The following is a 17667-nucleotide window of genomic DNA, read 5'->3' as shown; positions in this document are numbered from 1 at the left end:
GAATCTTTTTTTTTTTTTTGGTATGTGCCCTTAGCAGGAATTGAACCCTGGACTCTCTGGTCTACAGGCCGACACTCCAACCGCTTGGCCAAACCGCTTGGCCAAACCGGCCAGGGCAAAGACAGAATCTTAAAAGTAGCAAGAGAGCCCTGGCCAGTTTTCTCAGTGGTTAGAGCATCAGCCTGCAGACCAATGAGTCATGGATTGGATTCTGGTCAAGGGCATGTACCTCTGTTGCAGTTCGGTCCTCGACCCTGGTCAGGGTTGTGCGGAAGGCAACCAGTTGATGTGTCCCTCTCACATCGATGTTTCTCTCTCTCCCTCCCTCCCACTCTATCTGAAGATAAATAGAAGAATATCCTTGGGTGAGGATTAAAAAAATAAAATCAGCAAGAGAAAAGCAGTCAGTTACCTACAAGGGAGCTCCCATAAGACTGTCAGCTGACTTCTCAACAGAAACTTTGAAGGCTATAAGAGATTGGCAAGAAATATTCAAAGTGATGAAAAGCAAGGACCTGCAAACAAGATTCCTCTAACCAGCAAAGATATCATTTAGAATTGAAGGACAGATAACAGATAAAGAGCTTCCCAGACAAAAAAAAAAAAGGTAAAGGAGTTCATAACCACCAAATTGGTATTAGATGAAATGTATGGGTTTTCTATAAAAAAGCAGAAGAAAATAAGATTTAAAAAAAGATTAAAAAATATGAATAAAAGGATAATAAATACATATCTATTAACAATTTAACCTAAAAAACAAAATAAACAAACAAGCAGAAGAGAAACACGCATAGATACAAGAACATTTTGACAGTTGCTAGATGGGAATGGAGTTGGGAGATTGGGTGAAAAGGTGAAGGGATTAAGCAGTACAAACTGGTAGTTACAGAATAGTTATAGGATATAAAGTATGGTATAGGGAATATAGTCAATAATATTCTAATAACTATGATGGGTGCAAAATTTATCAGGATGATCACTTAGTAAGTTAAATAATGTCTAATCACTGGGGTGTATACCTGAAACTGACATAATATTGTATGTCAACTGTAATTGAAAAATAAAAAATGATTTAAAAAAGAGCAATTAAACCATAAGGAACTTCAGAGGGACAGAAATGAAAAAATATGAATGAGATGAACAGACATGCAAGACAGGCTGAAACACTAACATAAGCTTGTGTTCCATATGGAGAAAGACTAGAATAGACTCAGAGATACTGAAGAAATAATAGCTTAAAACATTAGGTTGAGATAAAGACATGTTCAAAACCAAAGCCTGAGAAAGTTTATCACCAAAAGACTCACTAAGTAAAATTCTAAAGGATATACTTCAGTTGGAAGTAAAGTGATCCCAGATGGAAGGTCGGAGATAAAAGAGGCATACTTAGTTTTGGTCACACCTTTTTCCTTTCCTAAATCCAGAAGCAGGTTTTATAGTGCTGTGTGCTGTTCCACTGGGCCAAGCAAAAACAGAACTCTTGATATGGAACTTGTCTATACATGTGCAGACCCCAACGGCAGAAAGGAAGTTGCATATTACCCTTCAAAGGGAAATCGTGAAGCAATAGAGAGACTCCTTGACCACTGAGGATTCCAAGGCAACACAGTTTATTTTCTAGAAAGCAGAGAGGTTTTCACCAAATGGTGCTGAAACAACTGGACATCCACATGCAAACACATCAATGTAGACCCAGATCTTATACCATTTGCAAAAATTAACTTAAGATGAATCATACATGTAAATGTAAAATGAAAAACTATAAAAACTTCTTGGAGATGACAGAGGAGAAAATCTGGATGACCTTCCGTTTTGTGATGACTTTTTAGATACACTACAGGCTCAATACATGAAATAAAGAATTGGTAAGTTAGACTTTGTTCAAATTAAAAACTTCTGCTCTGTGAAAGACACTATTAAGAGAATAAGATGACAAGTCACAGACTGGGAGAAAATATTTGCCAAAGAAAGCAATGAGGCCTTCAGTTTCTCTGATCCAAGTGCTATAGTGCAACCCCAGCCCTGGGAGCAGGGAGAGCAGGGCCACTGTTTCATGAAGTGGGCCCAGGTCACAGGTACACTGTGGGCTTTTCAGAAGGACTGCATGAAGACTAGATAAAAATTGAGCTTTTGAGCTCTGCAGCAGATTTTTGTGCCCTGGGAGAAGTGCCCCTTGAGCTGTGCTGCCACCTCCACATCTCGGGTGGGGGGTGAAGTACTGGGGAGTCCACTGTTAGGTGGTTTCCATGATCAAGCCTCAAGCCCTGACACCTGACCCACCTGGGTTTGCTAACTGGATGGCCATCTGACATCATACCATCAGGGAAATGTTAAAGGCACTTCATGCTAAACTGCTGCTTTTTCAAGCACTCCCTGAACGTCCATCTACCATGGAGTCATCTCTTCCTCATGGAAGACTGAAGGAGGATGGACAATGTAAAGTATGTGGAGAGCACCTCCTTAATAAGATCATGATTTGCTTTGACGGTGATGATTTTCTGTGATTGGCTATCAATGAAGATCATCAATAGCATGTATTAATAAAAGTAATAATTACATTAAAATCTAACTCTGTTTCATGAATGTACGCAGACACACACAAGGCATTCTGTGCCAGCTGTTCTATCTCTGGGCAGTGAGATTATAACGAGTTCTAGCTTCTTTAAATTTTCAAACACAAATTACTTCTATAACCACAAAAGGGAATATGCATTTAAATACAGTGTGTACACACTCAGTACCCAGCACACTGTTTTAAAAGTTTCCTTATCCAATTTTTTTCTAGTTGCAACCCTCTGGCTCATTAAAATCTTTAGCCCTCCCTTTCCTGTAGTTTTTATTTTTAAAAGAAAATGAAGCTGGGGAAGGGTTCTGCAGAACAATGAGCACTGTAGGGTGCTGAAGGCCCCAGAGGAGCATGAATGCCCAAGAAGATGCCAGCAAGAGTCAGCTGGGTTCTGACCTGAAGTGTTAGTCACACAAATTAGCAAGAGATGAAGGAATTCAGAGGGCCTCAAAGCATTAAGGAACTGATACTTTTGTAATTAACTAGTTATTAATAACAGAGAAGGCCAAATATTATAGGCATATTATTTGGGCAACTTCACCATAGAGCTAAAGCTTTACACTCCTCTGGGAGCCACTAGTCTATTCCCCACTGATTGCTGGAGAAAGGGAGTAGACAGAGAGGAGAACAGATGCATGCCCAGTAAAGTTGGGGTGATGTCAGAAAGGTACTTGCCTGTCAGTCACACTTGGGAACAGGTCACTGGCCAGAATGGGCGTGGCTACTGTAAGGGCATAAATTTGAACTATTTAATCCCCTAAACAAAGGAGTTCCCTTTCTGTTCTTCCTGCTGCTCTTGGGATTTGTGTCACTCTAGGATTGTGGGGTTTTCCTGCACTCACCCACATGGCCTACAGCCCTGTGCACCCCTACACACAATGGACTAATGGACTGCGGGTAGCCTGAACTAGACCTTGCTGCCACATGGAAAGAAAACTCTGGATATTGGCTTTGCTTCTAGCTCTAGTGAAATCCCAGCTATACTTCTTGGACTAAGGGAAATGAGACTTTGGAAACCCAGGAATGCAATTTCACAAAATAAAGCTTTCTACCATATCTTTTCCTCCCATGGGGGCCTATAGGAATGCTTATTTCAACGGTGCCTCAAGAACCCCACTCCCACTAGCAATGGAGAAAGACTACCCACACTTTTCTCCAATAACAGAACCAGCCTGACTGTCCTCCTCATCCTGCCCTATTTTTAGCTGTGTGAGTCCAGGACACACTTGGGTGTCCTGGATAGGAAACTGGTAAAGAGGCCAGGTAAGTGACAGAGCCAACTGCAGGCTCTGCTGCACTTAGAGATGGGGGCAGGATGGAGTGTGACCCAGAGACTAACATTAAAGGGGTATGTAACATCTGACCCCAGTTACAGATCAGAAATCAAACAAGCTGAAACTTGGGATGAAGATGATCCTTTTACTAGCCAAACCAGGCAAGGTGTATTTTTAACAACCACCCTTTTCCTTGGGGTTTTACTGCAGGATGCAGTCAGGCACAAGGGCTAGGCCTCATCCAGTCTGGAAAATGACCATAAGGTCCCCCAGGGGAGCTGGCCTGTTCCCCAGGTCAGGAGCTGGCCCTGTAAACTTCACCAGTTAGTGAAGTACACACAAGCAGCGTCAGACAGGGCTGCCTGATGTGGCAGGATGCCAGGGGTCTGCTAGAAGACCGTGGAGTTTCTGGTCACTCACAAGAGAAAGGAGAGGGAAAACCAAGGTCTGAAACAAGGGGGATGGGCAGGGGCAAGGCTTGGGGAAACTGAAAAGGAGTGGGAAGTTAAGAATACACAAATCCCCCCCAGCCTATTTAGTTCAGTGGACTGAGCATCGTCCCATGGACCGGAATGGTCCCAGTTCAATTCCTGATCAGGGCACATGCCCAGGTTGTGGAGTCAATCCCCAGTAGAGGGTGTACAGGAGGCAGCCGATCAATGTTTCTCTCTGACATGGATGTTTCTCTCTCTCTCTTCTTCTCTCTCTAAAAAGTCAATAAAACATACTAAAAAAAATACACAAACCCCAATGTCATCATCATTTGTGGATTAGGTCCAAAGAAGACAATAAAAAACTCTAGCCAGTCTTATCCTGTGAGAGGTGGAAATGCAGTAACAACCGTGATACCAGGTTTTTAAACAGACCAGAGCTTAGGTATCCAAATCAGTAGACCTCTTACAGTGGTCAGCATATGAGGGCTTATTTACTTTAGTACAAGGTGTCAGACATTCAACCTTAAGAGCTGGCAGCCAGAGCATCTTTCTAATGTTGAGAAATCCTCTGAGAAAGGATTTGATTTTTGCAAACAGGGTTAAGTCCTAGGAGGTAAGTTGAGATAGAATAAGGTGTGTGATCAGACTATGTAACAGGGTTTCTGGACCAAAAAAAAAAAAAAAGAAAAGATATCATCACACATCTTTTGGGATCTGATGAATGGCAACCAGGCCTGTTCTCTCAGGGGTTGAGTAAAATGGCTCCAAAGGCACTTCCTCCCAAGGTAAGTTCCTTGGGCAGGGACTTTTGTCATGTCTTGCAGTATGTAGCACAGGCCTGAAAGGTGGTAGGCCCTCCTCGAGTCAGAGACTGAGAGACTCAGCTTAGCTTCCCCAAGGCACTACCTACCTCACTTAGCAAATACTGAAGTGCCTTCTGTGTCTTGGGCCCTGGATGGAGGAGGAAGGCCTAGGATCCTTATCTATGAGTCAAGCTTTGTACCACAACAAGCCAAACCAAAGTTCATCCTTTATGGTAGCTCTCAATTTTATTTCTTCATTAACACTGCTCATTGTGCAATTCCTCATGGACTTAACCCATAACAGTGTCCCCTATACAGTCGTCCCTCTCCACTTTGCACTTCAACTTTCGCGGCTTCACTCTATCACGGTTTTTTCAAACATAGCATAGTATTTGAAAAAACCGCGATAGAGTGAAGCCAGGAAAGTCAAAGTGTGAAGTAGCGAGGGACAACTGTGTATAAAGAATCCTACTTTGTGGAAATTCATTTATCGCGGTAGAGTCTGGAACTGATTAACTCCATAAATGAGGGCCAACTATACTGTACTGTGCACAATGTTTAAAGGTGTTTCTTGAAAGGCTTTTGTGACATAAATTTGGGAACTATGATGTATCACAGTTCCTTTCCTGGGAGAGTCACAGCGACACCAGTCTGTTAAAGGCTCTGAAAAGCCCTGCAGTAAAAAAAAAAAAAAAAAAGTTTCTCACCCAGCCAGTTATGGTTCAGTGGTTGAGCCAAGACCTGTGCACCAAGAGGTCGCTGGTTCAATTCCCGGTCAGGGCACATGCCCAGGTTGCAGGCTCAATCCCAGGTAGGAGTCGTGCAGGAGGCAGCCCATCAATGTTTCTCTCTCATTGATGTTTCTTTCTATCTATCTCTCCCTCTCCCTTCCTCTCACCTTCTCTCTCTAAAAAACAATTTAAAAAAGGATAATAAACTGTTTTAAAAAAAGAAAAATGTTTCTTGGTGATTCCCAAACTAAAACAAATTCCTTTAATGAGGAACTCATCAAAGTCATTCATATATCCATCTCCATCTCCAAAGAGGGATTGTGAATCTTGCTGTCACCTCACTTCAGCCACAGAGCCCTATTTTTTGGTGTACCACCTCTTCAATTTCACCAAACACCAAGGTTCTGCCGAACACAATTTGAGCAATGCTGACTCAGAGTGCCTTAGACCTGTGACTTGAGAGCATCAGAGCAGGCTTCTCCTTTACCCCTCCCACCCCCTACTGTGCGACTCAAGTACTCCTAACTTATCCCTTAGATCTGCTTATTCCCTTGCTGGTCTAGGGGATTGTATGTCCCGTCATCAATGGAAATTCCACTGAGACAAAAGCCATGCCATGTGTTTCTTAGTTCACGCCTTCTACACCTTCCAGCACTATGCAGTGCTGTGCTAGGCACAGGAGAAAGAGGCCTGAACAAAAGTTGAGTTCCCTTTAAACATTAGTTAAGAAAAAAGTGCCACAGTACTATGGGGGCAAAGATGATGCCTCAAAGAAACTGCCTGTTTTCCCATGATACTTATTTTTATCTATCATTTATTGAGGATTTACTATGAATGCTGGCTAAATTCATGTGATGCAATGTTAATCTGCACAGCAACCCCAAAAGGTGGTGCTACTATAATCCCCCAGGCTAGGTGGTCAAGGGCCAAGGGGGTAGAAAATGGCATGAAGCTGACAGTCCTGGGCCCTGAGAAGACAGCAGACATCACATTCCTCAGAAAGAGCTCTGGGGAAGTCCAGCTCAGCTGCAGAGCCAGGCACACAGAGATTTGAGAAAGCTGTCTGGTCACCAGACTCAAGCTTGCTCCAGATGTGGACTTTTCCTTTTAAGTTCAGCAGATGATTGGGCTCTGGACCCAAGAGGAGAAACACATGCCAGCTTCAAGTTTCAGAGCTAGACACAAGCCCTGACTTCCTTCCCACATCCACCCCAGCCTTAGTAGATCCTAAGGAGGCACACTTTCATGGTCCCCGCCCTGAACACATGCGCTTCACAGGGGAGGGTGCAACTGAGGGCTCTGCCTGTTCAGACACTGTTATGCCTTAGTCTGGCCTTAGCTCTGCCCTAACACAGGCACAGGGCTGAGTATGCTCTGCTCTTGGCTAACTGGAAAATCCTTCAAAGTTTCCACGAGTGTACCATGAGCTCAGGACAGAAGTGGCCTTTGACACAAGACAGCAGAGTTGGTAACAGGACATCTTGGTGGTGAGTCTGATACAGGCTTTAGGAAGGGGAGTCAAGAGACAGCTTGAAGCACACCAGAAGGAGTAGGCCTGAAGCTGCCAAGACATTTTGTAGGTGCCTGGTGAGGCCTGGTAGGTTTTGACCAACTAAAAGGACAACACACATGAGTGGAGTGGACAGTGACAGCTCCCATCACCATCCCTAAGGGAAGTGGGCAACCCCCAGTCACCTCAGCAGCCAGGGTGGGATGACTGGGGACTCCTTTCTCTGCTTTAACCCTGATATAACAGCATGTGGGTATGTACACTGTGCCGGCATGGAAAAGCTCTTCCCTTGCATCTTCATTTTGGCCTCATAATAACCCTGTGAAACAATTACTATCAGCCTCAGTTTACAGATAATGAAACCACAGTTCAGAGATGTAATTTGCCTAAAGCCACAATTAAGAAATGGCAGATCTGACACCAGGGTCCACACTCTTAACACCGAGCACCACTGCCTCTACCTGATTTCCACTGAACATCATGGCACTCCAAGTGTCCCCCAGGGCTGGCCACCAAGGAGATCTCAGCTCTCTACTCTAGAGCCACCTAGGGCTAGGTGGGCCCTGCAGCTCAGCAGTCCTATTAGCAGCCCCCATATCCAGACCCTCACTCATCTCCCCACAGGGGCCTTCTGAAGGCAGGAGTCCTGGCCCAGCATTCCAAAATGGCCTTGTGCTGCACACCCCCATGACTATGACTGCAATTATCTATGCCACCTATAAGGGTCTGGGCCTTACAGACAGGAAAACAATCCCTCCATAACACCGTTCAGGTGACAACTAGACAAACGGGGCACTCTGGTTAACTGGTTAACGTGCATCCTCCAGGAGACATTTCCTGACACCTACTCACAACACATGTGGTCCTGCATCATCACCAAGTTTCTCTTGCCTGTACCTGTCCCTGGATAGAAAGCTCCTTGGGGAGGGAATAAGTCTTATTCTGGCTTATATCCCAGTGCCAAACACATTGCAACTCTCAGAGAGAGCTTGCTAAATGGGTGGTACTTCCCTCACATGCCTTGTGTTAGAGCAAGAGGTCTGGGCCACGTTCTTGACTGACTCTGAGCTACTTAAGGGCTGGTACCCTGGTTTCTCCCTCTTTTGATATTTCCCCCAAGCTCTCAGAAGAGGCTGGGTGGTACCCCGTAGGTACATCCAGCACAGATGAGTAGATGGCAGAGCCCTTCTCCCAGCTCTCGCAGGGCTGGCTGGCAACATTTTCTTCTCTAGGTCTCAAAGAAGCCCTCCTGAGCCAGTTCATCTCCAGGCCCCCAGTTGCCTGGGCCTCCCTTGGCCTGTTTATGCCCTCCATGGCACTTAATCAAAGTCAGTAACCATCTGGGTTGGTTGGTTCTTTTTTCCCAACTAAAATGTGAGGTGCAGGGAGCAGAGACAATTTCTGTCTTCATCATTCCTGTGCTCTCATACAGAGCCTAGCATGGTGCCTGGCACACAGTAAATGCTCAAGGGTCTTCAATGAAACAAAAACAAAGAGCAGAATAGAGAGCTCTTCAACCTTTCCTTTTCACTCAAGGACCAAAACCAAAGTTCTGAGTGGACAGATGCCCAGGACTTCCAAATATCCACGTGCTCTCACGTCCCAGCCTCAGGGGCTCCAGGCAGGTCATCTGCTGAGAGCGGTCAGTGTGGGTGTGCAGCACTGTTTTAGGGGGTGAAAAGGAGCAGTGTTTTTACTAGCCATGGCCCCAGAGATCAGCTCCTATCCCATCATCAGGCCACAGGACAGAAATAATGACAGCAGTGACCAAGCACAGCACTACCAGTTCAGGGTGTCTCCCAAGGTGCCAATCATGCAGGCCCAGCACCATGCTGGGGACATGCCAGTGACTCGGCACTGTGTTCAGACAAAGAAAATGGTGCAGATTCAGCTAACTATAGCTTTGTAGAAGGCCTTGGTAAAATTTAAAAATATGTATAACAGGGACTGACTTGGCTAATAGCAGAGTAAGGATTTGTCATAAGCTACTTTTCCGGCTCTAGTAATGGGCTGCCCTAACCATTCCCACTCCCCTTTGTGACCACTACCATAGAGTGGGACAGGTGTGGGTGCAAACAGGATCAAGGTCTCTGGCCACCATGAGAATGGACTCACTGACAGTGACCTTCTGAGCACTGTGCTCAATTTCAGAGTTAGCCAGGAATAGACGAGGAAAATGTACAGGTCTGCTGTGTGGCACAGACACTAGTCGTCTCAGATATGATGAAGCAATAGTACCCCCCTCCCATGCCGTGCAAACTAAAAATAAAAGAAGCTTGATGAAATAAGTGAAACCAATGTTGTACTTGGCCTGATGACAGTATCTATGAAAACTTCAGTGATAGGAGCACTGTGGCATTTGGAAACAAGAAACATGGGCTGGCAGGGTTTGCACATCGTGCCAGCTTTCCCATTATGATCAAAGCCCCTCTGGCTCTCACAGCAGCCTGGAGTTGGTGGATTGGGACTCTTATGTCCATCTGAGTTATAGGGAAATGGGTCCAGGAGGTTAAGTGACTCACTCTAGGTCACACAGGACATAAATTGCCAAGCTAGAACTAGAAAATGTCCTCTGATTTCTATCTAGTGACTTCATCCCTGGACTCCCTGGATGGCTGCCAGCATGTGTCACAGAAACTCTGGGCCTTTGTTTCCATATCTAATAGTGAGAAGAATCGTGCCTAGCTCATGCTACCAGGCATGCCACCTGGAAGAGTCTCCAACAAGCAGAGGGTCAAAAGTCCCGGAATATGTGCAAACACCTCACAACTATGGCATACCAATTATGACTGTGTTTTTCTTGGGGGAACCCTTGGTCTTGCCTTACTAAGAAACCTGGGAAAGTAAGAAGCGATGTAGCTCTTCTGCTACTTGACTGTAAACTTTGGAAGAGGTACCTTGCGTGGTAAGAATCAACGGCATCCCTTCCTGCCACCAAAGCTGATGGTGTATGGAACAACAAGCAGTAAAAGCATGACTAAAGGGCTGCAGGATATGGGACATTCCTCAAGTCCTTACTGATTATATGCAGGCAAGTCCTTTTATGCTTTGAGGCTGGTTTTCTCATCCCTTAAAATGGGGGTGGTATCCCTGTCCAGCTGGCCTCCCACAAATGCTATGGAGCTACCAATAAGACCAGTAAGATTTTTTTTTAATTTTTATTTTTTATTTTAGAGAGAGAGGAAAGGGAAGGAAGAGCGAGAACACCGATTGGCCGCCTCCTGCATGTCCCCCACTGGGAATTTGGCACACAACCTGGGCGTCCTGAATGGGAATCGAACCAGTGACCTCTTGGTGCATAGGTTGATGTTCAACTATTGAGCCACACCAGCTGGGCAAGACCAATAAGATTTTATCTGTGAAAAGGTCCAAGGACCTCCAGAGAGCTGCCTGATTCCAAGACTGAGGCAGGGAAAGTCCAGGGTGAGACCAGACTATCTCATGATGTCAGAAAGCAAGGAAATGTATAGAAACTGATGGAGACATGGCAAAAGGACACAAGAACCAGCTCGAGGGTCAAAAATTGAGACAATCTGAGCATCATAATGTGTAATGACATGATAGTGCGTAATCCACTAAATTTTAAAAATCCATGAACATTGATAGCACAAAAAATAAAAAGGGATGGGTAGAAGGAAAGCTTTTCTTTACAGATGAATACCAATTAATAAATGCAGGAGAAATGACAGAAATAGAAAAATAATTTTTTTACCACCATGGAAATAACCAATTCAGGTAAGACCATCAGGGAATGCTAAAGCCATTGGGTAAAAGATTATGATTCAGGATGTGATGAAATCTGAAGACACCACCTTAATCAAATGACCAGACTGAACATCACCAATGATGGAACAAAGGCACACCGGGTGCCTTCTGAATGTGACACCAGAGAAGGACTCAACATCACTTACACAATTCTCTTAAACATTTAACCTGGATCCAAGCATAAGACTAACCCAAACTAAAGGACATTCTGCAAAACAAGTGGCCTGGTCCATGTCAAAAAACAAACAAACAAACAAAAACCAAAAAGATCCATGTCATGAAAGAATTTTTAAAAAGCTAAGGAATTGTTTAAGATTATATGAGACTAAAGAAACCAGACAGCCAAGTGCAATGTATGATCCTGAAACAGATCCTGGATCTGGAAAGAAAGCAAAATAAATTTATAAAGGACATTATCAGGACAGTTGAGGGAATTTCAAAATAAATCATGTAATATATGACAGCCAAAAATAAATGTATACATGTGCGTGCGTGCGCGTGCACACACACACGAGGTGGGAGGACAAAATGTTAACTGGTGGATCTAAATGACAATGTTCATTGTACTATTCTTGTAACTTTGCTATAGGTTTGAAAAGTTTCAAAATAAAAGAAACCCAAAAAAAAGTTGTCAGAACTGCCAGTGGTGTTACAGTCAACTTGGGCACTCACCTGTCAGGTACTCCAGGACTGCAGCCATGTACACAGGCGCCCCCACTCCAATCCTGTACTTGGGGTGGCCTTTCTTGATGTACCGCAGCATCCGCCCCACAGGGAAGATGACTCCTGCCTTGGCGGACCGTGAGGTTTTGGTAGACTTCTTCTTCCCACCCCGGCTGGACATGGCGGTGGTCCTGGAGCTGTATCAGTCAGTACACTATGGAAGCAAGAAGCACACCATCAGGATCACTGGGAAAGCACCATTCCCTCCTTCCCTTTACACTCTGGCCCCTGGAAGAAACGGGTCCTGCCAGCATATACCACTACCTATAGCAGCTGAACCCTCCAAGCCCTGTTGATGTTCTCCGCTGAAGCGCTGTGGCCCCTGAAGAGAGAATGCCTCAGCTTCCCACATTTTATACCATGACATCAATTTTATCAGCCTCTTCCATTTAAAGGTTACTCTGAGAGTGACTGTTCTTAAGTGTCTTGCTTTTATGCCACATGATGTAAAATAAAATAGGAATTCTTGGCTACGTTTTATACACTTGTTTAACAATTGTATTCTCATATACTGCAGATAGGGGCTGATAAATTTGCTGGAGTCTTCATAAAAGAAAAGAAAACTATGTCACTTGCCTCTAGAATGAAGCTTTAAAGCCAGATACCTATATATTTTTTTTTTTTTATCCTCACCCGAGGATTTTTTTCCATTTTTTGTACAGATAGAGTGGGAGGGAGAGAGAGGAAGGGCGAGAAAGAGAGAAACATCGACATGAAAGGACACATCGAGTGGCTGCCACCCGCACGACCAACCAGGGCCGGGGACAAACTGCAACCGAGGTACGTGCCCTTAGCGGGAACTGAACCCGGGTCTCTCCAGACCGCAGGCCGACGCTCTAACCGCTGAGCCAAACTGGCCAGGGCCAGATACCTATATTTTTGATGAAAGCAGAGTCTCTACCTTATGACCCTTCATCTGTGAGAGACAGGGATGGCTCACAGAACTCAGTGGGTAGCCAGGTTAGAATAAGGGCCCTGGACCCTTCCAGTCTGCTGGACAGGCCTGCCCTTAGAGTATTTTTCCTTTCCTCCTCTTCTTCCCATTCCCATCCAAAATGCCACTCAGTTCAAAGGATGTCCCCTCTTCAACACCTCTGTAGGGTCCTCTCTTCTCCACCCCAACTGTGACAGGACCCAATTCCTCACTATCTTAACTAAGTGATCACAAATGTCTCCTGAAAAGGTCTCCCACCACTGGCTCCCCTTTCCTCTAATCCACCTGCCCTCCATGGGCAGGGTTATCATTGTACACACAAATCTGAATATGCCGTGGCTCTGATCTTCAAGTGTTCCCTGGCCGTCACAATTCCCGAGATAAAGTCAGGATCCTTGGCCTGGCACACCTATTCAGCTTTACCTTGTGCTTCTTGTGGTTGAACGTCATCTCCCCAAATGCCCTCCTCTGTGGTGGCCGTGCTTTGGCTAGGACCTCCTCCATCCTTCATGCTTGTTTTCTGCCCTCTGCCAACCCTCCCGAGTGCTCAGATCCAGGCACTCCACACTGTGGGCTCCCATGTGCATCACACAATAGCATGATAGGCACATGTCCCGGTCTCTCCCATCAGACTCGAAGTTCTCGAGTCTGACCTGACTGTACTCCTAGTGTAGCACCACACAGTAAGGTCTCAAATGTTTGCTAAAAGCATTCAAGTCACCATGCAGTCACTTCAGGAACAATGCTGGGGAATGGAGACAGCAGTGCATAAGACAGCGTGGTCCCTGTTCTTGCGGAGCAGGTGGGGAAGAGCCACCAAAAGACCCTAGTCAGTTAAATGGTAATGGTGAAAGGCCAGTGCAGGGTGCAGGGAAAGGGGCTGTGAAGAGGCCTCTGCCCGTTCTGGGGTACCAGGCAAGCCTTCCCTAGAGGACATTTATACTCTGACCATTGAACCAAATGGGCAGGTCTCCCATTTACTGGTAAACAGGTTAGGCTACATGGTGTGTAGGCCCCTCCAGCTCCACCAGTCCATGTCTCTATGACTGTGGAAGCCACAGACTTAGAAGTCCTTGTTACTCTGACACCCAACCCTATATTTGGGACATACCATGGACCATACCTAACATCAGTGTGACCGACCCCTAAGATCATTTCAAATTGGCTGCCTGACAGAGATAGCCAAAACAGCAGAGAGCTGCATTCCTGGGCACTGTGGGCAGCTGTGCTGACAGGCCCAACAGAATGAAGGGATTCAAGACCTGGTTCTTGAAGATGCTGAAGTCCCCTGGGAAGAGAACCCTGTATTTCACTCTATCAAAGGGTACCAAATCTTAATTGATCACTGAGTGCTAAAGGGTTCCAGAAGGGTCTGAGCTCTTTAAATCAACTAGTTCACTCCATTTCTTGCTGTAATGAGCTCCATTTAAAAACACTCCCTGCAAACAGGTGCCTGTGCTCACTCTGGGCAGGGAATGGTATGTGTATACATGTGTGCACATGTGTGTTTTCAGGGAAAACTGTCATTGGGTTTTCTAGCAGTTTTTTGCTTTTCTACAAATGCTTCTCAGACCATTTCACAGATCAACTCTATGCTTTTAGACTAAGAGCTTTTCAAATCTGAATGCTTCCCCTCTTTCAGGAGAGGCCTGTGGTCAGTGATAATTAATGCAGCTCAGCCCTGTTCTTATTGGAGCACAGACTTCAGTTCTTTCTCCAGGTGGCCCTGTATGGATATGCTAGGGGCCACCCCTGTCCTGCCCGAGAGCGCAGCCATTAGCACTCAGGAACCGGGTAAGTTCTAAACACACTTATTCCTTAAAAGTGATGCTCCTGGTGCTTCCCTCTGTCTCTAGCCAAAACCCATTACATTATCCACATGCTGGTAACTCCCAGATCTCCAGCCTAGTGCATATCTGGCTGTTGAGCCCCAGAGCTGTTCTGATTACCTGTGGCAAGGGCACACTTGGAAGTCCCATGGGCTCCTTGAACTCTTCTGGGTATCTCAGCCCCATCAGTAGCAACATCATGTATCAAACTACCAAGCCACAATCAACTTGGACCCACTTTTCTGCCCACCTCCACAGCACCCAATCATTAGCCAAGCTCTGTTGAACCCACCACCATAACTTTTCAAGCCTCTTCCCTTCTCTTCACCCCACCCCCACCTTGGTTCAGCTCTACTTCTGACCTACTTACTTCCCCAGCAGTAGTCTCTTTCTATGGATACTAGAGAATTTTTGCCCACTCTGATAATTCCTCATCACCCTGAGCCAGCCACAAACAGCATCCTTCAACTACTTTCGCAGCACTGCTTCCTGACACCCCACCTGGACTCAGATGCCCCGGGCTGGCCCTGACTTCCTGACCTGTGATGCTATGTCCAGAATGTCTTTACACATGTGGTTTCTCTTGTCCATAACACCCTCTGTCCTCCTGCCAACTTGAACTGTGCTTACACAAGCCCTCTTCTTGGACCTGACCATGAACGGGAATCTCTGCCCTGTGTTCCCATAGCACATATCCTGGCACATACCTGTGTGCCTCTCTCTTCAACTGCATTGCAAGCTACTTGATGCCAGGCACTGCAGTTAGCTCATGTTCTTAAATATAAAACTCAGGGACCCTCATGTGCCACTCTAATGAATGAAGAACATCTTCATGCCTCATTTGAGGCTGACTCCTCTCCATTAAACCAGCCCTAAGTCTTTATCCCTTGCCCAAGGAGCCTATACTGCAGAGATTATATTGCTCATCCCTCCCCATGTTATTTTTGCAATTCTAACTACAGATCCCCAAGCTATAGCCACAGCTATGAGTATTCTGACTAAGCCATGCAGCCTCATAACATCCGTAATGTGTGGGAAAATCACCCTGAGGCTTGCAGTCTCCAGATAAACCCTTGAATGTGCAGGTCCATCCTGCTCTTCAAAGGGTCATGCAGATATGAATAGCTATAGGGATATAAGAGGAGGGGCTGTGACAGAGTGTCTGTTGAGTACTGTGGTTAGCAACTCAAATTCCAAAGTCAGACTGACCTGATTCAAGTCATGGCTCTGCCACCTATAGCCTATGTGTTCTTAGGCACCTGATACAGTCCTCTGAGCCTATTTTCTCACCAGTCACGTGGAGATGATGACAGAATAGACCTCAAAGAGTTGAATAAAAGCACGTATATAAGAATATAAGATAATTAGTTAAAAAACATGCATATAAGGACCTGACACTCAACCACTGAGTGCTCAGTAAAGCTAATAAAAATGACAACAATGTGCATAAGATGAAAAAAAAAAAAAAAGGCTGCCTTCTTAAAGAACTGGCATTGGATATTTGTACTGATGAGGAGAGCGCTAGCTGCTATAACAAATAAGCCCCTACAGCTTATTTCTCACTTATGAAAAGTCCAAAGTGGGTTTCCATGGCTGGCCAGTGCTTCTCCACAGCATGATTCATGGATCCACACTCCTATCCTTCCATGCACAATTTCCAGGGTTACCATGGAAGGGAAAAGGCCATGGAGAAAAACACATGGAGGTTTTCTGGGCCCAGACCTGGAAGAGAGGCACACCACTTCTGACCATGATCCATCAACTAGAACTTGGTCGCATGGCCACATCTAATTGCAAGAGAAGTTGAGAAATGTCCTCTACTTATTTGTTCAGAAGAAAAGAGGAAATAGCCAGCCCCTGTCACATGACAAACCAACTTGAAAGCTGACCCTGAAGCCAGGGTCTGGATGACCAGCCGAAGCCTGCTGAGCCCTGTTTTACCCATGTTCTACAGCCAGCCTCTTCTGAGAGATGGACAGTTCTACTTCATAGAAAAAGTGGCTTCTGATGTAGTCAGCTTCTCTTCAGGGCACAGATGTTGCTCAGAGGAGAAACAGCAATATGCTCTTGTCAAACAGACAAAGTTGTGTTCTTCCTTCCTGGACCCATCATCCAGGGGACCACCAGAAGCCCTCATCCCTGTAGAGCAGCGGTTCTCAACCTGTGGGTTGCAACCGCTTTGGGGTCAAACGGCCCTTTCACAGGGGTTGCCTAAGACATAATAGCAGCAAAATTACAGTTATGAAGTAGCAACAAAAATAATTTTATGGTTGGGGGTCACCACAACATGAGGAACTGTATTAAAGGGTCACGGCATTAGGAAGGTTGAGAACCACTGCAGCCCCCATGCTTTGAAGACAGTGATAGGTATTCCGTTCATTGCATTATGTTCATACACATTAGGTTGGCTGCCTTTTCTACTGTTATCAGGCCAGGAAATGAAGATTCTGTGGTTGGTCCTGAAGGGATCTCTGTGGTCTTTATCTCTGCAACTCCTCCAACTATAAATCAATCACAACAGACAGGAACCTTGTTTGCAGAAACCCACAGCTTACTCAGAAACACACTGTTGGAGAGGAGCTGTACAGAGAGATAAGCTAGGCTTGAGGGAGATTCAAGTCTCTGACCACAGGCCCCTCCACAAATGAGACATGACCTGGACAACATGTCTGTCCTCATAGCACAGGACTAGTTAGAAGCCTAACTGTGAAGATCCCGGGAATAAGATGGGCATGAAAACTAAAAGCTCTCGCCCTGGCCAGTTTGGCTCAGCGGTTAGAGCGTCGGCCTGCAGTCCAGAGAGACCCAGGTTCAGTTCCTGTTAAGGGCATGTACCTTGGTTGCAGTTTGTCCCCGGCCTGGTTGGGGTCGTGCGGGTGGCAGCCCCTCGATGTGTACCTTTCACGGCGATGTTTCTCTCTCTCTCTGTTCCCCTCCCTCCCTCCCACTATATCTGAACCAAAAGTGAAAAATGTCCTCGGGTGAGGATAAAAAATAAATAAATAAAAATCTTTAAAAAAAAAAACCCTAAAAGCTCTCTACTACTAGGAGGGGCCATAGAAGTGAAAAGGGCAAAGGGCCATCCTTCCTACCTACTG

General features: G+C 45.5%; 1 protein-coding gene across 10 annotated transcripts in view; it reads right to left on the bottom strand.

Moving 5' to 3' along the window:
• Positions 1-17667, bottom strand: part of LOC118616024 (core histone macro-H2A.1) — an 81184-nt gene that overhangs the window by 58039 nt on the left and 5478 nt on the right. For all 10 annotated transcript variants that reach the window (XR_004956518.1, XM_036241356.1, XM_036241358.1 and 7 more), the window contains exon 2: positions 11756-11960. Coding sequence is in view for 9 of the 10 variants with exons in the window: in XM_036241356.1 (XP_036097249.1) it covers positions 11756-11927 (172 nt within the window). In the remaining variant the exon portion in view is untranslated. The remainder of the gene's footprint in view (positions 1-11755; positions 11961-17667) is intronic.

This window comes from Molossus molossus, unplaced genomic scaffold (genome assembly GCF_014108415.1).
Source record: "Molossus molossus isolate mMolMol1 unplaced genomic scaffold, mMolMol1.p scaffold_m16_p_4, whole genome shotgun sequence".
NCBI classification, from domain to species: Eukaryota; Metazoa; Chordata; class Mammalia; order Chiroptera; family Molossidae; genus Molossus; species Molossus molossus.
This window is presented reverse-complemented; position numbering and strand designations above follow the sequence as displayed.